The 27,760-nt window shown below is 39.9% G+C and overlaps 1 protein-coding gene and 1 long non-coding RNA gene across 5 annotated transcripts in view; one reads left to right on the top strand and one right to left on the bottom strand.

Moving 5' to 3' along the window:
* FRS2 (fibroblast growth factor receptor substrate 2) overlaps positions 1-27,760 on the bottom strand; it is a 48,954-nt gene that overhangs the window by 8,057 nt on the left and 13,137 nt on the right. The window contains exons 1-7 of one of the 4 annotated variants that reach the window (XM_066992878.1): positions 16,170-18,659; positions 13,560-15,668; positions 10,793-10,899; positions 8,219-8,310; positions 6,234-6,420; positions 2,993-3,151; positions 1,892-2,055 (exon numbers count right to left, since the gene is read on the bottom strand). In XM_066992878.1, the coding sequence (XP_066848979.1) occupies positions 1,892-2,055; positions 2,993-3,151; positions 6,234-6,420; positions 8,219-8,284 (576 nt within the window). In that variant the 5' untranslated portion in view covers positions 8,285-8,310; positions 10,793-10,899; positions 13,560-15,668; positions 16,170-18,659. Of the gene's footprint in view, positions 1-1,891; positions 2,056-2,992; positions 3,152-6,233; positions 6,421-8,218; positions 8,311-10,792; positions 10,900-13,559; positions 18,660-27,760 lie in introns of those variants that run through there. The other 3 variants (XM_048065384.2, XM_013198160.3, XM_066992889.1) reach the window with 3 other exon arrangements.
* On the top strand, positions 19,180-20,443 carry LOC136790175 (uncharacterized). Its single transcript, XR_010829659.1, has 3 exons — positions 19,180-19,307; positions 20,176-20,272; positions 20,355-20,443. It is a non-coding gene; the product is annotated as an uncharacterized lncRNA (long non-coding RNA).

The raw sequence follows: 27,760 nt of genomic DNA, 5'->3' as shown, positions 1-27,760 counted from the left end.
TTGGCTAAATTTGTCTTTGTAACTTCCATGCTGCAAAGGAAATTTATTGCCCATTTAAAAAACAGGACCGTGCCTCGTGTACCACTCAACCATTGACAAGAGGTTGGCTCTACTGCAAGAACAGTTCATTCTTTCTTCAAGAACCAACAGCTTTCTAACACCAGAAGCTAAACAGAAAAACATACACTTCCACAAGACCTGTGGCACTCAGGATTAAAAATAAGCAGGAGTTAACACCAGATGCCACTACGGCAGGCAGGGGTACACCACTAGTTTATCCCTCCAAGTTCCCACAGAGGATCAACATGAGGCTGAAAGGGAAAGACTGCAGTCAGTAAAGAACACCACCTCCACATTTAAACTGTCTGCGCACCCAAATGGCAGAGCAGTATTTAACAGCGGAACTCATCCAGTCTTCACAACTTTAAGCTCTACAAACTGCAGTGTTATTTACAGCTCACTTGACTCCTACACTGGTTCTTTAAACTGATTTAGTCTGCAGTAACTCCAGCAACAGCACCTGGACTCTTCTGTGATGGCTTCTACCAAATGCCTTCCCAAAAGATGGTTCACTGATCTCTGCTCTGATTACCTTCTCTGGTTTTCAACACTCTTTCTTGTCACACATGACAATCTTCTGAAGACAGATTACATTTTATTACGTTTGACTAACATTTTCATCAGCAACAGGAAGGGTGAGATAGAACACACCTTCAGAAAGTTTTCAGGTTTTCCCAGATTGGTAGGGCTTCCACTGAGAAGGATCCCAGCAGCCTGGAGAAATAACCTCACATAAACTTCACAGAGCTCAGCAAGGCAACCTTAAAGCCCAGAGCCAGGCACAGAATAGCACTGACAGTACAGGGCGGGCACCAACTAACTTGAGAACAGCCTTGCAGAAAAGCACCAGGGATCCAAGTTGAATGTGAGTCAGCAGTGGGCCCTTGCAGCAATGAATACCAAATGCCTATTGGTTGGTGTTAGTAAAAGCACAGCCAGTAGGTTAAGGAAAGTAGTCATTATCCTCATTTCAGTACTGCTGATACCGAATCTGGAGTAATGGGCTCCGAGTACAAGAAAAACATCATCATACTGGAGTGAGTCCAGAGGAGGGCCATGATTAGAGGGGCCAGAACAAGTGATATACAAGGAGAAGCTGAGAGAGACAGCTCTCTTCAGTCGTAAGAGAAGACTAAGAAGCAATTTAATAGTCACTTTCAACTACTTTTAGACAGTTAAAGAGAAGACAGAGCCAGACCCTTTCTGGGAATGTTCACCAAAAGGCTAAGGGGCAATAGACACCAGCTGTAACAGGAAAAAAAAATGATTGCATATTAGGGAAAAATGCTTTCAGAATAAAGGTGGTCAAAGGCAGGAACACAGCTCAGAGACACTGTAGGATCACCTTGCTTGTACTATTTATTAAAAGCATGACAAACAAGGCTCTGTGCAATCTCTCCTCTAACTTCACAAGCAGACCTAGAGAACTGCAGAGGTTGCTTTTAACCTCATTTTTCCATGATTTGCCAAACAGAAGACTTACATGTAAATAAGTTTTTGACCAAGATCTCTCATTGTGAAGTCCAACTTAGGCGTTTAAAATTAGCTTCTGAAATTTTTGAGAAGAGTATAGGGAAATACATTTATATACAAATAAAGACATCGAAAGTATAAAAATTTCAAGTAGTTACACTTCCTCAGTGATCTGTCCTACCAAGCATCATAAAGAGGAAAAACAAATCTAAGTAGTAGCTCAGGTGTGGTAGAAATACATTATACCTGACTCTGAAAAACACAAAAATGAAAACATAATGCTACAGAATTAACAGTGAAAAACCCTCAACTAATGTTGAGCCTGAATTGGGGGGTGGAGGGGGAAGAATATACCCACTTGTTCCTCTGCTACAAGTAGAGGATGTGTTGATTCTTCACCGACAGAGGGGAGGCGTGCACTTCCGACAGAAGGATGCCTGCTGGAAGGATGTGATGAAGCATCTCCAAAAGATGGGTATCTGGGATAGCCGTTAGGTAAACTTTGTGCATTGAACCCAGGAGCTGATTCAATTAGAAAATATGAAAAAACATATTAAAATAGAACATTTTACTATATATGAGTAATATGTTTTATATATTTATCTTCAATTTTCACAAGACGTCAAAATATGTAAAACAGTTTAAATATTCACAAGGCAATTTTGCTGGGGGGGAGGAAAGGGGAAGCAAATTGCTGAGTAGAGCATCCCAGTATTTACTGGGAAACATGTCTGAAGCAACCACTGAAGTCTAGGTGTATAACTACAGCTTTCTCAATAAACTCCCCGTCCAGCTCCTTTTGCTACCATGAACACATTAACAACACATATCCCTTTAAAGGGGGGGGGGGGGGCAGTAACAGGATGGACGACGACTTCTTTATTTAAGCTTCTATTTCTCTGAACTCATCAATAACATGCTGTTTCTAGTTTCAGATGTCTTGGTATCTGCCTGGGATTACCTAAAATCTTCCAGCAGTTTTGGTAAGACTTCACTCTATCCATCCATCTACCCACAGCAAAAGATTTCAAATCCCCTGTAGATGTGATATTACCATTACGTTTTTCCTAACAAAAAGGTTGGAGCACTGCCTAATATTAAAATTTCTCAGAAATGCTGAAAGTAAAATATGGTGATGTATAATAAAGCAACTGAATTAAGTATATGGTTAAACAGTGCTCTTGTGCAAGAACTAAGTTCCCAAAGCTTACTTCTTAAAGCTGAAGAACTTGTCTACAAACATTTTGCTCCCAGGACTTGAGATTCTGGAAAGCAAATCCTCAGCAAGTACCTCAAAATAATTCATTGCTGGTAATTAACCTCCTAGCTGAAAATAGCATTTAATTTGCATTAAATCTTTAATTAAAAAAAAAAAAAAAAAAAAAAAGAAAAAGCCTATTTTAAAGCTAAGTACCACATTAAATTCAGGTTTGTCATTTGACAGTATAACCATACTTACTGGTAGGCGTTCGAGGGGTTCTTGGAGCTTCCAACTCAGTCTGATGGTTATTCCTTTCTACTACTGGTTCTTCTACCACATTTATGCTATTATTCTGCATTATCTCTTGCAACATATTAAATAGCTCTTCTGCACGGGCACATTTAAAGGCAAAGATTCCTATAAATACACAAGAAAAAAAATCAAAATCCTTTAACGTAAGAAACATGCCTTACAATATATATAGCTTTCAGGTAATAAAACTGGAATCCACATAACGAATACCTGTTAAAGAAGCAAAAAAGTTAAGAAATCTTTACTGTACAGAAGACATACAAATACCATGAGACCCTTTCAAGTGTTTATCTGATAGAATAATTTTCCCATGCACCAGAAGTTAAATAGGAACAGAAAATTGGTTCAGTTAACACCAAAAGTACGTTCTGAGGGCTAAATGAGGAATAAAAAAAAAAAAAGCCACAAACAGCAAGTTGCGTTTTTGTCTAAGTGGATAAAAAGGGTACCTGTTAAATTAAAAAAAAAAAAATACACTAAATGAAATTACTGTGGTGCTACAAGGTTACGTTTCTTAAACCAGATTTCTATTAAACTACCATAAGAATAAGATACCAGCACAACAGGAAAGAAGGATTTAAACATTGCGCAAATGTTTTTTGCTTTTTTTTTTAAGAAGATTAAAATGAAAAGCTAGTAAGACAAACTGTGTGAAACAGACAGTAACAAACCAATTGTTTTAGGCTAAAGGATAGACACAGAGCACAAAGTGAGCAGCAATACCGTGTATTTTGAGTGTGTATTGTGCCACTTTGCTTTTAAACAGCAGGGAGCGCCCCAACTTACCCTCACAAGCAAAGTCGCAGCTTTGGATTATTCTTCCATTGAAAGCATGAAGTTAAAGTTGACATGCTTGTTAAACGTGGGTGCAGGTGCTCATTTTTTTAAATGAGTATTACAGTCTTAAAATTACACTCTTTACTAAAAACTCTCTACCTATATTGCTATTTCTGTAAGTGCAATTATGTTAATATGCTGGCAACTACCTACCATCATAACTTTATTTACGGACACAGAACTGAGATAGATCAGAATTATCAGAAACTCCACACGGCAGAAGCTCACAAAACCTAGCTGGGAGCGTACCAAATGAGGAATGATGCTAAGAGGAATGATGATCAACAACTAATATTTGGCTGGTGCAGTGAATAAGCTTCATGCTTGCAACACAGCAGCTGTAGAGCTGCTTCTACCACTTTTACCTAACCAACAATCCAGCTCGAGTACAACAGCCTATATTTAATTTTTCCTGTATTTCCAGAAATTCACACTGGATCCTTAAGCCTTTATGGGGGAAAAAAAAAACCTGCTAGCTGCCTTTGTCCCCTCTCTTTAAAAAAAGTGCTTCCAAATTGCTAATTCTTTCAAATATGAGGCAAACTGAATTGGCACTAAAAGTGCAAGCAAAAGTAACTTTGTGGAACCTTGATTTTTTATTAAATACATTTGCAATAAATACAATATGATCTGTGGTGTATATAGCATGGAAACACAGTAATTCTTCTAATTTCCCTATCCCGAATTATCTTTTAGCTGTGCTCCCAAATCATATCTTTAAGGACTTCAATACCTCGCACAAACTTGGTGTTTTACCACCAGTGCATTCTGACAATATATCAATATAAAATATCTGAGATTAAGTGGAAAACAACAAACAAGAATATTGACTAATTCCATCAGTTGTAAGGCAATATGCAGGATATTCTCAAATGAAAAACTTCTTGGTCATCTCACCAGCTGAAGATGAAGTTTTGCAACTTGCCCACAAATACTAGTATAGGTCTCAGAAACAATGCTCCATTGCAAAACGGCAGCAGAGAGAACATTTTTTGCCAGATTTCTTTTTTCTCAATATTCACAGTATTTAATATTACGTAAGGAAGGCAAGAAACAAAAGAGGGAAGAAAGCGTTGCTGCTCACACAGTCTGCTTAATCTTCTCTATTTAAAAAAAAAAAAAAACGGAAATTAGGAGGGAAGCAGAGAAGTCAATTAGAGTCAGTGGAAAATCTTGGCTGTGGAGAAGAACCTTCAAAATTGTCTTTTCAATTGAATTTTATTAGTATATATTTTACACATTTAAAAGAAACAGTAAATTAAACCTGCAAAAATCAAAGTGGTGTTTTTTTTTTTTCAAAACAAAAAGATCATGATTTTCTCCTCAGAAGTCTGAAAATTTACTTTAATATGCAGTATACTGTAACATTTTAAAACATCTTTATTTCTTATTAGGAGCTGAATCAAGAATGCTTTCTTAATTCTTCCTGTAAAATAACTATCTGCCCTTACCTCTGCTTGGACAATGAAGCTTGACCAAATTTGTTTATGATCAAGTTATTTCATGTTCCTGATTTTTTACAGTGAAGATAAAAAATATTTTGTAATTGCAAATATTGTTATTTATAAAAACACTAGTAAATGCTAAAAATCGGTAAGAAAATAAAAATGCAACTTAATTTCACAACATATCAATACATAAGAATTTCAAGTACATAGAGCTGCATCATGATAGGAAGATGCAAAATGAGTTGCAGACCTCAACCAATACAGTTATTGCACCACTGGGGACTGCTGCAGTGAATAGAGATTGAAAAGCCTATCTTAGCCAAGGTAAGGGATGATCTGGCAACTGGAAAGGTAGCTATCTTTCTGGTTAAAGCCACATAGAAAGTAGCTAAGCATAGCTGGAGTCTGCAGTCTGAATACAAAAATTTGTAAAAATTTGAGAATGATGTCATTGAAATAAATCAGCGGTATTTGTTTCAGGAAGAGGATGAAACAAGTGTGTTAGTGAAGACCATAAGAGAGCAGAGATATCCAGTTCATTCCAGCGCTCTAGTCTCTTAAAAATGTAAAAATAGTGAAAACTCTGAATTCTGAGAAGATTCCCCCATGGTTCCAGGTTTCACCACCCTTCCTTGAAAGTCAAGTCAACCGCTGAGACAGAAGAATTTCCCTGTCAAAACCACCTTCTGAGTTGACCAGAACTATCAACACATACAGCCATGGAATACTCCAGACCAAAATCTGTAAGCAACTCGAATCCTCATTTTACTGTAAGACCATCCAACTTACTTTTTTCCAGAAACTGCATTCACATAGCAAGTACACCTTAAATAAATTAATAAATAAATCCCCCAACATCAAATTACTTTCTAAACATCTTTGTATACAAAAATTCTACATACCTTGTCCAGTTTGACACCTTCGACCACTTTCAAAAGAGAAAAGATTTGAGTCATAGCCATAGCGACGGAGACAGAGGTAGTGCCATTTTACAGAGTCCCTTTTACGGGTGTACAAAATTAGTTCTGTATCTGTAAGTTCCATTATGCCAGAACCCAGCTCATTACCATCATCATCCACGTTAATAACCTACAAAAAGGAAGTTCAACAGCATCAGGTAAGTATTCTTTTGAGCACCAGTACTACTACTGTGATCTTAATGTTCCACTAATGTGCTCCATCTGCTCCATCATTTGAGTTATGATCCTTGAGGTAAAAGTTTAAAAAAACCTCACCAAACCAGTTCCTTTGCTCCTCCAACCCAGAATTAAAATAATACATATTTAAAAGCAATGAGTGAGACTAAGTAACATCATTGCAAAATCCGTGGTGATATTTAAAGAGATTTGTAAGTTTAATGATTTTTTTAAACTGACTGTATGTACATATTCTAGTATTTCCACATAGATAAGGCATACCTCAGATAATGAAATCTTTCAGAGCGCTGTTTCAAAAAAAAAATTATTTGCTTTGTCATATAACCCCACTTAAAGTTGGGAAAAGGAATGAAAAAGGAGAAGGGTCTCTAAGATAAAGCTACCTTCACATATCCGTAGGGCGTTGTACTGTGCACAATCGCCAGACTGTTTTGGATTTTTTTTCCTGCCTTTTTAATGTCAACAAATAATTCAAATACCCTATGGTTATCTTGTGTGAAAACATGATGCATATAAAGCTTATATTCTTATTCTTTTTGCCTTTACACCAGTTGGAGGTCTTCTGCACCCCTTAAGGAATCCTGACATGTATTTTCCCCCAGATGCGTTTTATCTCACAACGCTGCTTTTAGGGGGATTCTTTCTTACTCAATAAAAAGGCTACAAAAAGAGCTTCCCTATGGTATCAATTAATTTTACTCCTTAAAGAGACGTTTTCAACTTGAAAACTAGTCATTTAAAAAGAATTAAGAATAGTTTCATCTGCCACTGAAGCCTATGCCAAATGTCTTCATTTTGCAAACTACATTCTTTCATCTTCTCCCCCCTGCTGCTCAATCAGAGACCCACACAAACAATGGAGAGATGCTACAAGGAGAAAAGTAGGAACTAGTTACACAAAGCTAAGTCAAATGCATAAAAAGCAAGAACACAAAAATATTTTATCCTTCAGCTTTTCGTACTGATAATATTAAATATTTCCAGAATTTCCCATGGTTTTAAAGCTCATTTCAGTGGTGCCCTCAGGCAGTGCATGAATCATTTTTCACTATGGAAGCACTACATTCCTTTGCCAGCTCACGGAGACAGTTTGGAGCACAGAGGCAGAGCCGAGTTGTGTGACTACGCAAAGGTATGTTTACTTAAAGGCACTGACTTCAGCAGCTTCACGTTAAGCACATGAACAAGTGTTCACAAGCTTATAAATTCCAGGGGTATAAGGGACAGAAGCACGTATATAAATGAAGTTCATTCAAGTAAAGGAAAAAAGGTTGTCCAAATGATAAAATCAACCGTGATCTTCAACTAAAATCAGCGGTCCTAAAGTCTTCCATTGCTGACCCCACCTCCAGGTTCATAACCACAGCTCTCCAATAGCTCTTGCATTATGCCTGTGACCCCCCTCATATGGTCCCAAACCTCCCAGAGGTAACAGCGTTTAATTGGGCCCCCAGCTCAAACTGGGACAGACCAAAAACATGGGGCTGCTTCTCCCACCTGAAGATCAAAACTGTCATGACAAAACCTGTCTAAAGAATTCCCGTCACTGCTAGTAAGAAAGGAGTCTCAAAGGGAAAAAAAGAGAAACCTGCAGCCAGACACCTGCAGGTCTGTAATGGTTTAACCGTTAGGTAATTCTCTCCCTGTTTTCGTTTAAGTGTTTTCCATCACAGACCTATCCTGCAAGAAAGCAACAAAATAATTCACAGCATACCACACCAAGTGCTTACCTTAAACTTGTTTCGATGGTTATCTGGGACAGTTTCTTTATCTGGACAGCTACAACAGCTACCCATGACTTCTTTAGAAGACCATGTGATCTCTAAATTAAAAAGAAAAAAAGCAAACCACAACCAAACACGGTGATCATTTAGTTGAAGTAAAAATAGAGCATCATCAACAGAACAACACAATACAAATTTCTGCCTGAATTACAATTTTTCATGATGAATTTTGCAGGCAGAAATGATAAAAAATAATATTTAAGAGCTATGTGAGATTTGGCACTGAGAAGTGACTGCGCTAAGCCCTGAAAGTCCTACCAACAGTTCAGCTCGATGTTACTACCAAACAGACCCACTGAACTTGATTGAACCTCTCACCTTAGTTCCCATAGTAGCATTTGAGGGGGGAAAAAAAAAAAGAAAGAAAAAGAACAAATATTGATTGCAATTCTTCTCTCTCCTAAACCAAGGTCTTTATGTAAGGCACTACCTGGATCCCAGTTCCACCTAAACGAGCACTCTCCAGCTTGCTGCTGAGCACAGCCCTGGCTGACTCCCGTCCCAGCCCAGGGTTGCAGGTTACCAGGCAGAGGCAACACAAAGAGCCCGCAGGGCAATCCTGAAAAGCTGCCCTGCTTTGGGCAGCTCCAGTACGTTCAATAGAGGGTGGAGGCACTAGGGGCCTGGAGGCAGCCCTCTGCTCAACTTCTGTGCTTCCAGTTTAAAATACTTCCCACGTAGCAAAGTACATACAGCTACCTAATCAAAGGCAAGGGAAACAAAGCTCCATGTTCAACACAAATATTTTAAAACTAACTTTTTTTTTATTCCTATTACATTACCTTTGGATTAAATTGTGTTATACAGTCTACTTACTATAAAACAAGAAAATACTCAACTAACTCCATGGCTAAATTAAGAAAAAAGATATTTCATATTCTTGGTATTGTAACTGAAAAGATTTTTGTATGTATGGTAAAGCTTTCATAGAGCAGTAAGATAAAACTGTTACAGAACCAAGCCTCACAACTTTCTTCTCCTTTTACTACCCCACTACAGATCAATATTAAATTCTTAAGAAGGTCAGATAAAAGGAAACATACCCATTTACATGAGCTGTATATTGGATAAGAATTAAAATTTCCACTACACAAATGAAAAGTGGATCAAAATCTTGGAAGAGAGCTAGTAAGCAACAACAGGTATGACACTTGGAGTCAAGAAGAAGCAAGGCGGAACTTCTTCTGACAGAATGGGAAAAATCAGATTTCATCTTAGGAAAACTGGGACTCACTTTCTAGCCAGGCATTTGTATTAGTGTGCAACAGTAGTATCCAATTAGCACTTTAGCCTGCTGAAAAATAAGGTACAGGGCAGACGGTGAAGTTCAGCTAACTATTCTTGACCAGACAGGCCACGCAAAAGCGATACTGCTACCCTAGAGACTGCAGACATCTGTAAGTGGCCACCAAAGCCCTGCAGAGGTGAAATGAAGAACTTAACAGAAAGGCTAACAACATGGCTTAGATTAATCCAGTAACAAAGAGGCAGATAGCCCGACGTTGCCAAAAATCAATGGATTCTCTGATGTCATTCCTGGCCATAGCATAAAAAGATGCATTAATTTGTCAGAGCTTTTTTCCCAACCCAACAGGGAACTAGGTTGTTGTCTGCTTCTACTACAACAGAAAGAAGCTATGCTACACACAACTGGCTGGTTGTTCTTGCACAGTGAAGAGAAGCCTTCAATTTTCTTAATCAGTCCAATCAACCTCTCAATTACAGACTGCTTTCAACAGTCTCCATACATGTATCTTGTTATTAGACTAATTACTCATTTTTTTTGCTGAAGAATTCTGCCTGTTCTGTTAGGAAAGGAAGATACAGAACATCTTCTGTTACTGGTTTCCTACCCTGGCACCCCACCATGCCTCACTACATAGATGTTCAGATGTTGGTCTTATCACCCGACTGACGATACCCAATTTATTCTGTGATAACACTGTTAAAAAGAGCAATGTGTGAAAACAGCTGCAGTGCAGATTAACAACGAATGCAATATAAATTTGCAGCAAAGGTTTTCAAGCTCTGGTCCCTACGGCACTAAATTGAAAAACAGAAGCATCTACAAGCCTTCAAGCACAGATGCTCACACTTAATAAAGCCCAGTCTTAGATTTCTCAAAACCTTTTGACAAAGGCGTAACACAACTAAAGAGCAGCACACTGTGACAGTAATGTGACATCCTTTGCATTCACCATAAAGATAAATCAACAGTGAACTGAATAGGCAATAAAAAAATAACTGCAAAGTAGTTTGGGAGAAGTATATAGAGTTGCAAATAAAAAGATGTAGTATATGAAGAAGTCTGAAATATAGCTACCATGTCTCAAGAAAGACAAAGAAAATGGATGTAATCAAAATCAATCATACACACTTGTTATTTCATCTCCAATATATTCTAATATTAATACCTCAGAATACCGAGAACCATCATGCTGCTTCAAAGCTGCGATGGGAACTAAGGCAATGAGGAAGAAACAAAACAACCAGGGAACCGTCAAAGCTAAAATCACTCACCTAGATTTGGCCATTAATATTCCCAGCCTCTGTTGCGGCATCAGGGGTTCTGTCATACTTCAAAGTGTCATGCTGTCTTGTCACAGAACTAATCATTTGACCTAGAACTAGAAAAGTACATAAAAAATGTTTTTTTGTTTTTGTTTTCAAGACGCCAGTTAGTAAACTAACAGAAATACATATGGCCTTTTTATTTTGGCATCATTACGTCAAGTGAGGTCTCCACAGTTAGGCTGCCTCTTACGGGGAACCTTAGGCCCAGCCTCATCTCTTCGAGCTCCCCGAGCATTTCCATTGCCTATCTCCTGTTATCCTTAGCACATACTGAAACAAACCAGGGCAGGCAAACAGAGGAAGCCACACAACTTACTCTGCTCAAGGCCCTCTTGCTCATCCTACTGACCACATACAAATGTCACCTTGTATGGATGGCTAACACATCCCCTTTCTTTGCATCCCTCGTGGCTCTTGCTCCATGGCATTAACCATAAATTGCTTGCTTTCACTTTTATTTTATTTTTTGCCTGGACTACTCTCATACAAGCTGCCCTCTTGCATTTACCACTGAAAGCTCCACTCCTGCTGCCACCAGGCCAGCAGTTGGCAGCCTCCATCCGCTGTCTGGAGAACTGCCAAGCAAGCTCTTCATGTTTTCTTTGACACTGCTTCTTGAACTGGCGAGAAGGGCTAAATTCTCACAAAACCATGTTATTCAGCCACTTTCTTACCAGCCTTTCAGGGTGTCTGTGCAAACCATTGCAACTCTGCCCACCAAGAGTACTGCCATGATTCTGTATCCATCTGCTGACCTCTGCCTTATGGTTCAATTAAAAGCATTTTCAGAAGCTAAAGCACCTTTCTGTTTTGCACAGCATCAAACGTAACGTAGTCCCAAGCTCACCCCCCGTCCTGGCATCGCAGTAACACTTGCAGAACGCTCTTATTATAGAGGGACTGTGCAGCAGGACAGCAGAAATACAATACTGGAAAATGCAAAATAACACACCTAGCAAAAGAGCTTTACTTCTTACAGAAGATCTGTCATGGAGTCATGAAAACACTCGACAGCTCAATAAACTAGCTCGATAGCTACCAACATAAAGCAAATGAAACAGAATTGGTCAGAAAGAACTAGAAGAGCAAAAACTAAAATACAACTGCATTGTATGAATCCACAGAGCACCTACATACTCAGTCATGTGTGCAACTGTGACCCCCCTTCCCGGTTAAAAAAAAAAAGACGTAGTAAAGCCAGAAAATATACTACAAGTGGCATGGATAATCAAAGGCAGAAAATAGGAGTACAGAATGATGTGTAGAAGATAACAAAAGCACAACTACTCCAGATGCAAGCATTAGGGAACAGCAGATTACGTTATGGAGCAGGTTCAAAAACCACACAAAAATATATTTTGCATGCCACGTGTAGTTAAACTTTGCCATCTACGATAACTTATGGGAATGAGTATCAAAAATGTATAGGTTCCGAAAGTAACTGGACAGATGCAAGGAAGAAAAATAAATAAATATCTCTGTAATGAGCTTTTAAACTCAAGGTTTTCCCATTGGGCTCAAGAAGTCTCTGAGCTGCAGATTCTTGGATGGGCATTAAGGAATGGTCATAAAATGTTGGTTATTGTTATTCCCTTCCCTATATATTTCCTATTGACTACTGTAAGAAGCAGGATACTAGACCGATTACTTCAGTCTGACACAAAAGAGCTATTCCCAGCTGGCGGAAAAGGATGACAAGGACTGAGCATAAATTTTTGAGTACATTGGTCATACAACATTAAAAAAGAAATAGTTTACTACTTGTATTTAAGTTGAAGCTAAGACGCAGATTCCACAAAGGCACAGAAGGACAACCTTTCTGAAGTGCTCTACGGACACGGCTATTTGCATATACAACACATGGGTTCTCTCTCTCCTGTGCCCAAACGGTATTTAGGATCAGGAACTTGCAGCCAGTCACGTACCCTTAATATAATTTATTTGCCCTTTAGCCACAAGCCTTCTTGATCTTCGACGAAACTGTATGCAATTGTATTCAAGATCAATCCCTTTGCAACACACGCAGGCTCTGTTTCGGTGATGGCCCTACCCAATCTGTTTGAGTACACATAGATTTTTGGGTGAGGTCAGATTTTTGTTGACTTAGCACATCAAAACCAGATCAGCAGAGACCAGCGAGTACCTGAGCCAGCTGGGGACAGGATGACAACAGGATGACCTCTGACAGTGTTCAGAAAACCCAGCCCTTTCACTAATACTAAGCTTTACTTAGTTTAACAAATTACCTGAGAAAACTTTCAGGAAGGGAGAGAAAACAGAGAAAGAAAAAAAAAATTACCCACTTTCTCTGGTGGACTGTGTTTTATCTGTCAAATCTTACAGGTAGTCATAAGAATTATATAGTAAACAAACAAAAAATCACATGGAAATCACACTAATGCAGGTGTCTGCGGTGATATTTACCCTGATATTTTACTAGGAAAGTTTTAAAGCCTTCCCATGGTTTGACTACGTACGGTAGACTACCCTGCTTTCGTTACACATGAATTCTTAAATGGTCTAAATGCAGTTTTTAATGGATAAATGAAAGCACACAGATTTACAGCACCTATCTTCTTTTAAATGTAAAGCTGTAACAGAATTCTCCAACAAGTTGTTTTCAATTACAAGCTGGGTTTTGCTTAAGAGTTATTTACTCTATTTGGGATTTTCTTAAATCTTCCCAGATTGCAAAATATTTACACAAACTTACACACACGAGGAGAAGTGGGCAATTTCAGTCACAACCGTAAAAGTTAATCTTCTCAGTTATGTCTACAATGTCAAACTTGGGAGCTGTAATTTCCCCTTCACAAAGCATCAGTGGCCACGGGGTGCAGTCATGCAAGGACGGAGAAGGGGCAGGAGAGGATTTTGTGCTTCTTCCCAACACATCCGTTGGTGCATTGCGAGGCAAAAATGGCAGGAAAGACAAAGCAAGACCTGCACGTGTTTATACCTGATGAACAGGAGTGAAAATTAGGAACTGCCATAAATCCAGTAAGACTTATTAGTTGGATTGGTAAGGTAAAGCATGTCTCTTCCTTCATAGACTAAGCAGAGCCTTAGACATTTAGAAATAAAATACCTTATTTTGGGGAGGGAGGTGGGGTAAGGATGCTACAGCCCCTCAGCGGGCACCACCAGCACTACTGCAGAGGCTACAAGTGATTCTCTCTCAGAAGTCAAAGAAGGGAGAGGCTCCGCTGTAAACACTGTCAACGCTTTAAAAATAATAACATAAAAAGTAAAATTAAAATCCCACAGTCAAACCCTTGAAATTTCTAACAACATTGGCATTTCTGCCATCGGCCCTGGGCCGGGAATGGTCTGAACAACGTGTGCGTTCCTCTTGTGACCCGAAAGGCACACGGATGAGCAGCAACCTCCCTCCTTGTGCTCAGGCTGACTGGTAGCCCCGCCAAAATCAGCTCAGAGTTGCACAGCTGACTTAAAAACTGGCACGAGCCAAGCTCCGCACACTCCGGCTGCAGAAGCCAACGTTAAGTTACCTCTGGGGGGCTACTTTCTGCTTCCAGTTATTCCTAGCACACCTCCTTTGAAAGTCAGGGAAGTGAAAACCCCGAAGCGCAGCACACTTGAGAAGAGGCAGGGAGAAGCAAAGGCTGGAAACCCATCTCTCGGGCATGCTCTCTTCCAAGGACAAAGCGGCCTTTCAAAGCCCCGAGCTGCCACGCTGCCAGATGCTCTGCATCTTGCTCTCAGCCCCATCGAGTTCTCCGTCACCCAATTTGGAAGCCTGTGTCTACTTTTTAAATCGTAAAGTGTCAGCATCCATTGTTTTCAAAGACTGTTTCTTGTTTGGTCTATACAATTAAATTTTTATTTATTTATTTTTAATCCCAGCAACTACAACACAGAACACCCCTGTGCTTTTATTTCTTACTCAGATTTAAAATGCTTAATTAAAAAGGTAGAGTAAAAATAAGATATGTATTATCAAACTCTCTACATTTAACATCAATTTTGGTGGAAATGTTGTGTGTTATGACAAAAGCAAGCCAACAAAAGTACTGCAGCTTTTGGAGGCATATGAAAACTGCAAACTCATTCAGAGATGGATGGATCTCCATCAGGGGTATTTCACCTTTTTCATTAACTTCTGTCAAGAATTCTATTTAGCATACTAAGTAGAATAATATTTTTCAATTCCTTAATTATTTTTAAAACATGAAATAGCACATGAATTGATGATGCTGGCACGCCTAGCATCTCACATTTGTTTTTTCTTCAGTAACAATGCAGGGACGAAAACCTCATCGTTCAAACTCTGCTGATTCCTAAAACATTTTCCCAAATGTGTCCCACAACCATTGCCAAGTGTTAGCCATGGTTTATCTACGCTTGAAACAAGTTAGCCAACACCACCGCTAAAATCACGACAATTCAGACAGCTCAAAAATTAAGTCTATTTAAGATTTTTTCCAGCTGCACCAGCATCATGACACTTGAACGTTTCAGAGCTGCAGAACTCCAGGCTTCTCACAGCTGTTTGCTGTCAAGAACAAACAGAAAGGCTATATTCAATCTGAAGTTTCATTACCATACTCTTAAAAATACAATTTATATGAATGGTTTTCAACACCTGCTTCTTTCTTAACTCTGTAATTAATGCTCAGATCAATCAAGAAAACAAAAAGGAAAAAAAATAGGATATTAGTTGTACTTGACAGCCTTAGGATAAACCCTTAAGTTTTTGAAAGGCAAAAGCTCAGCGGTGGGAAGGGAGCAGAGGGAGCACTGAACATGAGGGCTGTCTTCTGCACCAAGCCGAGGAAGGTTTCAATTTCATAGCTGACTTCTGTGAAATAAATTCAAGTTATTGCTTGGGGGACAGTTAGAATGACAAACATTTATTATATTAAAAAAAAAAAAAATCTCAGATATTTTCACAATTTTTCTTTTTTTTCTTCTTTTTTTCTTTTTTTTTTTTCTTTTAGCTGCAGCATTTTGTTCACAAGCTTTTCTCTATTTAAAGTTACCTGCCAGTGAATCATAACAGTAACAAAACAGGAGATGAACCTCCTGCCATCTGAGGTTCTTTTCGGTTTTTAAAAGTTGAAGTTATCTAGGATTATCAGACACATCTTAAGAAGAGAACACGGTAACTTATAAGTAAGTATTCTGCTGATACCAGTGTTTATGGGAACAAGAAAAGTTTAGAAGAGTGGCTAGTGTTTTCTCCTGAAGTTTTTAAGACTTCTGAAGGAACAGACCCCACAAGCTATTTCTAACTCAGATTCTTCCATCCTTTGACTTACATTTGCCATGTAGAAGACAAGAAAGGAATTATTTAACTTACACGTCCTTTTCTGTCCTAGGGTCATCAATGCCAGGCATTTTTCATCACAAAGTGCTCTCATTGTGAGAATGACTGGCACCAGACCACACAACAGAAATACAGAAGTTCACCCGAAGGCCTCCCAAAATAGTGCCCTTCACAGAAACCGTGACCTTGCCAAGAAAATAACCTGTGTAAAGCAGAACAAGCGGTAGCGAAGAGCCGAAGGGCCTCCTTCCACCTGACGGCGCCCCTCTTTGCTTTCCCCCAGGTGGAAGGAAGCAGCCTGAAACTAAAGCAGCAAGTGGGATGAAACTAAATGGCTTTCTTTCTGAAACCCCATCAAGTCTCCACTAAGACTGAAACGAAGCCTGTTGAATTTGCAGCCTAAAGGTAGAATTTGCTCTCCGCAGACAGCTGGCCCAAGCCCAGAAGGGCTCTCGCTGCTGCTGCCTTCGAGTTCAGGAATTGTCAGAACTGATGGCAACAAATTATTTGTATCTATGCAAAAATATGTACAAATTGCTCAGGATTAAGGAAAGCTCCCCCTTCTCCCCTCCTCCAGGCATGTTAATATTGTCACCTCTAATAAAACTCCTTAAAAATGGAACATTGCTCTTCCCAAGCTATTAAGATACGTAACACTTAAAACCACATTGTGCAGGAACAGACCCATTACACTTCTAGCATCTGCCTCGTCTAGACTTTTTAATTTTTATTTTTAAAAGTATCTACCTCAACTGGGATAAAAAATAAAAAAAGGAAGTTCTGTACTGCAAATAGAAAAGTGCAAAGAAAAACCTAGGGAGTATGGAGAAAAAAATTTCTATTACTTGTTTTTAAATACAACACCAGATTCATCCTCTGCTTTAGGTTGCTGGCCTGAATGCTGTTAAACCAATGCCTCCACCTGAGGCTGACCCCTTTCCCCAGTACCTGGGGACAGCGGTGACATTCAAAACAAGCAACCCCATTTTGGTACAGCTCCACAACTGGCTTCATGCAGGAACCACACCGCCTTAACGCTGATTTCTCTTGAAAAATGTTAGAAGATTTTTAATCTTTTCCATGACCTCGAGTATCTGGAAACAAAATCACTGTCAAACGTTTAAGGACACAGACCACTCTCTGCAACTCCCTTTCCATCTTTCCCCCCGACCCTCATGTTTCCTGTCCTATTTGTCTTTTCAAAGCTTTTTACAGAGTGATACTAAATATGAATTCATTTAATTTCAGATTTGACATCCTTTGTGCTTCGCAGTTTCCACCCTTGCATACCATGTCCAATATTGCTTGGTGTCTAATTACATCTGGCATTTAGCCTGTGAACAGTGAATTTTTGCCACGCAAAAACACAAGCAGCGAGCACAGAATGAAATTTGAAGCAGCCTATTTCACTATTTCCTTCACGAAGAATACTGGGGACTGGGTTATGTCGAAGAGGAAAAACATGCTTTAAAAGATACTGCACAAGCTGTGTATTAAGTCCCATTTAAAACACCCCCAAATAATGGCAGAAGTAGCACTACCTTTACTTGCCCAAACTTTTCTGGCAGAACCTGAAGCTTACATGCTCAGCTCCTTTGAAAGCCAGCAACACCACCGAACTTCTGTTTTCTGTTTTTCTGTTTGCCCCGGGATGAGCCGTACAGCATGCAACCTGCCCCTCCCTGAAGCTCATTCCAGCGCATCTCTCTCTTCTTTTCAACTCTCACAACTGGAAATACCTGAGGAAAACACAGCCAAGTCCCTACAGACACATTATGATAGGCAGTTTTCCCAGCTCAGAGTTTTTGAGCAATGTTGATGCTGACGGTTATCCTGGAGCATCGACCAGTTGCACCAGGATACCGTCACCCCGGAGATTAAGCACAAACCGAAAGTACAAAGCCAAGCGTTTCAGGTTATACACAGACAATTTCTAAGTAACTCAGGACATCCTGCGCTCGCTAAACACAGACATCACTGCAACAAAGCTGCTTTAATTTTTCAGCACAGAACAAATTTTTCATCGAAGTGGAAGGCACTGGAGACAGCAGGCAGACTAACAAACAGAGAAACCAACTCACCATGTAGGCAAACTGCTGCTGAGCAAGATAACAACTGCTTTATCACCATTTTACTCCTTGCAGAATATCGGTGAAGGTGGCTGAAGGGATCCTGCAATCTGCAGTTCTGCTGATAGCTGAATCCTGCCCATCTCCTAACTGGGTAGTACAACAGATTAAATGGGTAACCGATTCATCTGATGTGGCAAGCCCCGCGTCTTCAGAGTTGTGATGTAATCCACGGTGGCAAATTCTATATGATTTCAGAATCCTGGTATCCTACTTAAGACTTAAAATAGCCCATACTATGACCTTCTATTTATTTTGGCTAGCCTACATTCACTACCACGAAGCCAAGTTCTTTCAATTGGAAAACAAAACTTAGGTTTCTGGAACACGGGACTCCCACGTACCAGACCTCACATGCACAGAAGAGATGCAGCATCAAAATAAAGCGTTTGCCCTGAACTAGTAATTACTGACTGTGGTCAGCTCCAAGAGACTTGTTCCCACAACGGTCGCAGAATGGTCCTATTCACTTTGTAATTATTTGGAGAAAAAATAGACGATTTCTGTACATCAGCAAAGACTGACTAATTCGCTTTGATGTCTGAAGACAGAACAGATGTAAGAGGTGCCAGAGCTGGAATACTCTCCCATGGAAACAGAGCGCTTTAAAGGGATACGTGTGCTCAGCAGAACTGGAAGAAACCTTGCCTCCTTGCCTCCCCACACACGCTGCCATCCTTCGAATCAACTCTTCTTTCAGATGTCCTGGCCTCGCGCAGCCTGACGTAACAACGCCTCGGCCCCACGCTGTGAATGTATTTTGGAGAGATGGTGCTAAGGTCAGACATAATCCTTGCCCTTCTTCCATTTGGCAATGAGAGTTGAGAAAATTAAGACTGAAGCTGCATCAGTACCATAAGGCAGAAAAGGCAGCAGTGCTCACTAGCAGAAGTACTGGCAGGAAGAACAAAACACCGGTGCTAACAGACCATCACAGAGCTAAGAACTACAACAAAGGAGATCCAAGAAGAAACTAAACGTGCTGAGAAATAGTTTGGTGCCACTGGCTGCAATTATGGAAAACAGACAACGAACGGCAGAGGTGAGGTTGCCGAATCCAGTTTATAACTTCATTTATGCTAGCAGGTGGAGCTTTACCCCAAGATTTTTATTAAATGAGCATGCTGTCAGGCTTATGATTGAAATCCAGTATTAAACGTACACTCCTTTTCTCTCGCTAGCCCTTTCCAAGATTAAAAAGAAAAAAAAAAAAAAGAAACTTGGCAAAATCCAAGCTAAACTGCCAGCCTCCTGGCTCCTGTGAAAACAAATTTATTGCAACCACACGCAAGCTTCGGCACACCAGCCCGTAGCTTCTGCGTGCCGCCCTCCGAGCCCTCTTTGAAGGCGTGATTGGGAGGGCTGATGCACCAGCACAGCCGATTCCTCCTCTCTGCGCACATCAGGAGCTGCCCCGGCAGCAGCATCCCTCTCCAGGCGGCTCCGGCAGAAGAGATTCTCCTTCTCTTCTCTTATTTTCCCCCCTCCTTCCTTTCCAACACCCAAATTTGCACAGGTGGGTTTCAGACCTTCACAACTCAAGTGATGCTTCTGTTTTGCTGCAGAGGTTTGGGGGAGTTTTTTGGTGTATCTGGATTCAATCTGATTATCGTAAAACAATGACCCAAACCCACTTAAAATAAAAAGAAACAAGAAAAAAATAGAAAAGCATTTTTTTTTAAACTAAATGTTCCCAAACAGTCTGCCTTGACAATGACCTGCCAACTATCTTGAAGAGCTGTTATATAAAATTTGGAAATTACATGTTAGTATTTAAACAAAATAAGCTCTACAGTTCTTCTTAAAAGCGATCATTTTAGCAAAATGCTCAACTTCAGATAAGTTAGTTAAACATTTCTTGGAACACCATTTCTCAGTAATCCCTTCAAAATACATGCTTTTTCCAACAGAAAAGCCCTTGTGTTCACCACTGTCACTATGTCAAAATGAAGATGGAAGAGCAACCTCAAGGGCCGGGTCAGAAAAGCAAAGAGATAACTACAGCAGGTAGCAGTGTCCTGCTAACAACGGGACATTTCAGGCTCACTTCCATGACACTGATCCTATACCTCTCTCCACTTACTTCTAGCATAGCGCTTTGAGACCCACGTTCCCTTGAAGGAAGCTTCCACCCCATCTTTTGGCGATATAAAAGACACTCACACATTTCATCTAGGCACTACATCAATACAACTACTCTTTTCTACAGGTACACAGATAAAAATGACATTAAATGGAGTTTAACATCTTCAGGTTAGCGTATTTCAAAAAAAAAACCAAAAAAAACTAGGTCTTTAATGAAAAGGTATCTTGAAAAAAAAATACGAGCCATTTATGCCACCATCCCCATTAATCCTTCTGAGGATTAGACAATGTTCCTTGTTTCTTATTTAAATTTTCTCTAAAAAATTATCCCCTTATTCTAAACTTCCAGAGAAACAAGACTTAAATTTTACTTGGTATCATTTTTAAAACAACTTACACGCATGCAAATATATTTTTTTAACTTTCTTAATAAAACAATTTCTCCAGATCCGCAACACCATGCTGTTTTCTGTGAATGTCTGCCAAAATAACTACATCCTTTTAAAAGAAACAACCAAAACATCAAACTCCAAACCACTGCATTAGGTTAAACAAGCAAGCTGCACTGAATTGTTTTAGTCTTGGAAACTCCAAATATCTTTAAAAATGCCCTCTGAGAAACAACATATGCGAAAGTATCATTTTTATGCAACAACAAAACAGCAGAAATGGGACTGAAGTTTTAAGCATCGTTGCTACAGGAAAGGTTTTTGGATAGAGGATCAAGGAGAAAGGCAAGGAGATGGGAAAATAAAGCAAAAGGGTACAACAATTAAGTCAAGTAATGGGCCCTAGGAAGAAGGGAGACTTGAGCTTAATTCTTGAAAAGGATGCCTGGCTTCAAACTGTTGAAATAGTGAGTCAGCTCTCTAATATTTAACCACAAATGCCTCCTAAAACTTGAGGCCCACAGCTCTTGCCAATTCTTCAAAGCCAGCAAAGTGCCAAATCTGCTAACTAAGTGGCACTGAATTTATATTTTGCATTATTCTGACCTCTGAAATAGTGTTCATTCCAACATTTCAGGAAAGGTTACGTTTTGCTTTTATGTTTTTGACATGTTTTGCACATAGTCTTCTAATACATTAATTAAAATAACATTAAAAAGCCTGCAAGGTTTGCCTTACCCAAATTAAAAGCAGACAGAGTAACACATTAGCAAAGCTAAGACCATGCTACTGTGTTTTATAAAAAAGAAATTAAAAAAAAATACTGTTTTGGTATGTATTCTCAACTTGTGTCCTTCCTTATCCATACATTGGTTTCTGTTTATCAAAAAATTGCTAGCATGTGGATAAAAGTAACCTGGCATTACCCAAACATCTTGCTTTTATAGCTGTGTTTTTGTTGTTGTTGTTTCTTGGAAAACTGAAAGTCCCATCCTTACAAGGTGTCACTAAATCTGGGTTCTTTTAAAAATCGTTTGTCACCTCTATTTATCGCTGCTCCCTTTTCTGCAGAAAATTCCTTTCATCACACTTGAAAGACTGCTGAATTTCTTAGTTCAGTTCACATGCCTCCTCATGTGCTTCTCATACGTTTCTTCTTCCCACTTTAAGGAAGAATTCCAACTGCCATTTAACCCCACCTCCCCTACAACCCCAGCTTAGGGTGTACGAGGGGAAGATTAACAATAGCTATTTGCATTCTCCGCAAAAGCTGGACTACGTAGACTTCACCGGTAGCTGATGAGAAGCGAGATCCATGATCTTAGTTAGATCCATAATCTCGTTACCGCTGAATTACATCTGTCAAAAAGCAAGTAGGTTATTTTTTTTTCTTTGCATTTGCAATGAAAACGAGCATACGTACATCTAGCGTGGCTGATTTCTTGAACCATCCTAACCCATCCACGAGCTGAGCTCTACCAAGTGATTCACATCCTGATCTTCCCAGCAGATTTAAGTAAAACCCAAACCTAATCATATTTGGGCATCAAAGCAACCCTTTTCTTCTGTTTGCTGCTGAATCTCTTACTGTCAATTTACACACAATTAAATAGCACTTCACCCTTTACAACATCTTCATCTGTTTTGAGTACTCCTTGGTTAGTGATTTAACAGACTCCCAACTAGCCTAACTGATACAGGCCCTAAAAAAGTTTTATTTTTCCTATCTGAGGTGGAAGTTACCAAAAAACTGGACTGTGATCTGCCAGTACACTGGATAGAAAACTTCCATTAAACTAAAAATCTTTATTTTCTTAGTGTGCTACAAGTAACACAGGTTAGAAGTCCCATTTACTTGTATTATATTTTTGATTTTCAAAAAAAAGCTCCTCTTTGGGTTTTAGAAAATGTTTGTTTCTTGAACACTGCTGAAACATTGAACAGAAATTTCTGTAGCAATCCAGATCTCTCTATACAGAGCCCTACCAACCTTTATTCTGTTAGATGAATATTTCACCACTGGAGACAACTGCTGCCCAATTTTAACATCACAGAGCATCTTCTTTTATTAAAGAATTAACATACCTGCCTACAGACTCCATACTGAATTGTCCACTTTTCACAAATACCTCATAAAGATTGTAAAGAACTGTAAAAGTAATATGAGAACGACAGGTAACAGGAATGGAAATGGGCGTGTACGAGTGTGCATGTACGTGTGTCAGTGCCTTGGCACCAGAACGTGGATTAAACGCTTAGCTTGGGCTGAGAAGGAAGAACACAGGTCCCCGACCTCTGCCAGTGGCAGAGCCTGGAGGACGGCAGCATCACATCACATAGATCAGTCCCCTTCCCGTTAGCCAGCCCGCAACACAGCCTACTGGCATATATTTAAAAACATTTATTACAGAAAAACAAAGGAGAAACAGATGATGAACAGCTGCCTGTCCTAAGATTTATGGAAGCTGAAAACTAAAATGACCATGACACAATGCTGGATGATCACTAAAGGATATAAAAGGTCATCCAAAAATTAGTTTGTCACCAGCAATCAAGAGGAACCCCCGAGGTGTCACGAGGATTTGACAGCTTTCTTCCTGTCCTGTGCTGCTCACAGGGGATCCTGGCCAACACACTTGGGCTCAAGTCTTGGTCCTTGTTGAGTGAGTGGACATGAGGCTGCAAGCAAATGACATCTGTCAGAGAACGAGTGATGACTGATTTAGAGATTGGAGAAACAAGGGCATCACCTTGCCCTTCTATAGGATCTTGCACCAAATTTTGTTACACCGTTATTCCTAAAAATATATCTTTAATCAATGCTGTAAAATAATTCCACTGAATTGCTAGTTTCATTTTAAAGTTAACTTGAATAACTATTTGCTCGCTTTTACTTCTCAAAATAATGGATTATAATGTAAGAATGTACGTGTTTCTTGCAAACTCAGACATGTTTTAAAATCCCCCAATACCATCAGTTGTGGACTTCACACTTTGCTACTACTTAGATAATTATTTTAGAAAGCCGTGATGGGAAAAAAAATAATCTGTTTTTTCAACTATATCTGTATCATGTGGAAAAGTGTTCTGGGGTGAGATGGTGGGAAATGGAAAAAATATCTGATTTTATTCTTCTTTGTGTTAAGAATGAACTCAAGACATTACTGAAGGTTCTTTCTCAGGCATTTTATAGTCCCAAGTTAGTAATTTGAAAGTCTGTTTGTACAGTGAAGGTGCCAATTTTGAAGAGCAGGATTTTACACTAAAATGAAGACTCCCTCACCATAGAAGTCACATTTAATTTTATTTAAACATGACCTTCCTTAAGATTCCTTCCACTAACCAAGTGGAAGATGTCTTTTAGAGAACCACTTCCGTGGAAGGTTTTTGGGGTTAAACTCTCTACTTTGTGTCAATTCTGTGCAAGGTTTTCAGGGTTAAACTCTCTACTTTGTGTGTCACGCAACATTTATAAGCACTGGTACCTTCAATTACACAGAAAAGCCATAATTCTTTAAATCAAGAGTATAAATCATATTCATCACGTTATACTGAAATCATCACCTTCGATCTTAAGTGGCAGATAATTTTTAAGGAGAGTAAATGATCTTTATGGATCCTTGTCTTGATAGCAGATGCATGTTTTGTGATCAGCAACTGCGACGCCTGAGTGTGTGCAGCACACGCTGCCATGCAGTGGTCACATCCTTTTTCTTCATTGCAACATCAAGATGTATATAGCAAGCAGCCCCCACCTGCTTGTAGCTCCTCATTTTCAGCGCAGTGTTTGTAGCAGGACTGGGTTTCAGAAGCGCATATGAAGGCTCAGCTGCAACCCTCTCTGAATGAGCAGAACTGCATTCAATGGCATCCTCTATGTACAAGTACACGCTGATTTTATGATTCTCTATTATTTCATGAGGGAACCTTACATGCTGCAAACATCTGCAACTTCTAGATATGAAGAACAAGGCCGATGTGCTTGAAAATACCACACCAGGACTTCAAACAGTGCATGATGAGCTGATTTGGTTTACAGTTAGCATGGACAAGCATGTCCTTGCCTAGCCATTTTGCCAGCATCCGATGGCTATACTGAATGCCTATTTTCTCTTGTAATAGATTGATTCTACAGACAGCGGAAGATCCCAGTACTTTATTATTATTATTAGCAGACGGAGCTAATTATTATTACCATTAACGCGGATGGAGCCCGCCGCGGAGGCACTGGGAGCAGCAGCAGCCGAACCCTGGCAGGGCTCACGGGCAGGCACCAGGGGCAGCAGGATGAAGAGGACGGCAGGGCTGCTCAGAGACACGCCGGCACCTTCCGGGAGGTCGGTCTCCGGCAGCAGGAGGCTGCCCAGTACCACAGGCGTGAGGCGCCGCCATGTGCCCTCCTGCCCGCTCCCAGCCACAGGTGAGCGCAAACTCTCACCCATCTCCACGGTGAGCTGCGTCGTGGAGCAAGGCCAGCTGGAAACGTATTTTTGGAAGGTTGTGTTGCAGCCAGCTTAGCTTCCTGAGCTGCCTCCCTGCTGGCCTGGTGACAGGGCTGGCGAAACAGAGAGGAGGCAGGAATGTGCGGGGAGAGCAAGACTACAGCTGGCCGCTCTCGGAGCTCAGCTGGAGCGTCATGCCGAATCCCAGCTTCGTTAGCACAATCTGACCACAGATGAAGTGCCTCTCGTCCCTCCTCCTGCTAAAGCGTACCTCATCTCTGATAAATGTAAGTGAAATACATTTACTGCTATACAAGCAAAAAAATAGTAAAAAAAAAACACGTGCCTACATTTCCACTGTCTTAGGCTGCGCTTCTTAGAAATGCTCCTCTAGTTAGCCATCGCTCCCATACATCGCTATTTCACTGATAGCTGGCCTGGGTTAAAAACGATCGTTTTCCTTGCTGGGCTATTCTTAATCTGCACCAGCTTCCGATCAGGTTGGCCACGTGAGCACACAAGCACAAGACGGGGGTGGCACTGCTTATCCCAACAGCACCCCAAGGCTTTGAAACACTCCTGAAACTACACCCACAGATACACCTTTGTAGTTACCCTACTCTGTGTTGCAATTAAATAAGCGATCATACCTTGCTGTCAGTGTGAAGTCAGGGGAACACAGATGAACAGGCAGTCTGTTAACGGGGAACATGAATAAAGACACGGTTCTGACCCATCTGTGGGACTCTGCTGAATTTTAAAGCAACCACAGCAAGGAAAACGGATACCCTCCCGATGCGACAATATTCTGTAAGATGACAGGTAACTTTATTTACCGAATTTAAACAGCCAACTTGCTGCTTCAGGGGATTACAAGTCCATCCGAAGCATGATATAAAAACCAATTATTCATAGATTTTTACATCTACGGCACCATGACTGTGGGTGAAACCTTGGGTCTCTAACAAAGTAGCACAGTTGTTTTAAAAAAAAACAACACAGCATGTAAAATACTTTGGCATGAAAACATTTAAATAAAAAGCCGACAAAGCCTGCTGGCACTTACTTTGACAAGAATGGAAATAAAAATAACTCACTCAATTCTAGTTCAAGTTCAATTCTAATTCAAGTTTGTATTTTAACTTTAATTTCTAAGATTCAATATCATAAACTAGACTCCCACTACAGATGAATGGAAGCAAAAACCGATTCAAACAGATATTTAATTGACTTCTAGACTCCCTTCCAGAATTGCTAACTCCCTTCTACAGTTACTCTCTAGGTGAAAACTCAAAGCAGTAAAACATCTATACAAAGATTTGCCTTGTTATATTTCTCTGCTCCAGCATCTTAACAAATATTTCTTTTAACTAAGGGAAATCACTTGTTACTCTTGTTGATATTCAAACTCCTGTAAAGTACGTAAAGAATCTTCTCACTCCTTACAACACATTGCAACTGCTCAGGAAAGCCCTGGGAACAATATGCAAACAAACCAGCAAAACCCCAAACCAGTTTTTTTGGTGCATTTTGTTGGCTTTCCGTAGGCAAGGTCTGGGGGCAGAGTTTCCAACATGCTATTGAGAGCAGAGAAATATATTTGCTTATCTTTTTGAAATAAAAACAATTTCTCTCAAGAAAAGTTCACAGGGTAACAGTTCTGGAGGTAAATCCAGATCTGTCACATACCCAGAAGACGACTACACGTCCTCAAAGATCAGCTTTCAAAGGTAGCGGGCTAAAACAATATAAAAAATTAGTAATTTAACTACATAGAAAAGAACTAGCCAGTTTGGGTAAAAATGTAAAACTCAGCTAGAGAGACCGACAGCTGACAGCCTCTCACCAGCAGCCTGGTGCAAGCTCAGGAGTGATGCTTTACTCACCATCTCCAGCTGACAGGTACAGAAATCCAATGCTTGACGTGCTAGGAAAAAAAGTTTTTTATGTAATACTTTCTCAGCACACCAGAATTCCAAAACCAGCTCAGCTGAAACAGCGTTTTCCAAGGAGAGGATTTGTTTTTACTAGTTTTAACAAAATGCAGCAGATTAAAAGGTATTTCTGAGGAACTTTGCATACATATTGTACTAGCTGAACACTGCCACCTGAGACCCCTGCACGTTGTTATATTTTGTGGAGAAACACGTTAACGACTGCTGAGGTGCTCTCTGGTGTTCAGAAGAGATGCGGGACGCTGCCAGATCCCTGAGCTGTCCTATCCTAAGCAGGTGAGTTCATTACAAATGGATTAAGATGGGATTTCTGGATTTAGAAGTTATAGCTTAGTAAATATTTGCACCCAGAAATCACTGGTCAAATGGAAAAAAAAAAAAAGATTGTTTACACTTCAAGAGGAGATAACTTGATAGAACCTCTGAGAATAAGAAATCTGTTTTTAAAAGCCATTAAGTATGAAAAACACCAAATAATTAAACATGCAATAAATACATGGTAATTAATGTCTGTAATCAACTGACAAGAAAACTAGTGGAGCTTTGATCTCTTGAGTAGCTCCAAAACCAACGTCAGATACCTTTCTGAGTATATTATTTAGGTAGAAAGTTAACTGGTTTCAC

Source organism: Anser cygnoides, chromosome 1 (assembly GCF_040182565.1).
Source record: "Anser cygnoides isolate HZ-2024a breed goose chromosome 1, Taihu_goose_T2T_genome, whole genome shotgun sequence".
Lineage (NCBI taxonomy): Eukaryota > Metazoa > Chordata > Aves > Anseriformes > Anatidae > Anser > Anser cygnoides.
The sequence above is the reverse complement of the archived record's forward strand: the minus strand, read 5'-3'. Positions and strand labels throughout refer to the sequence as shown.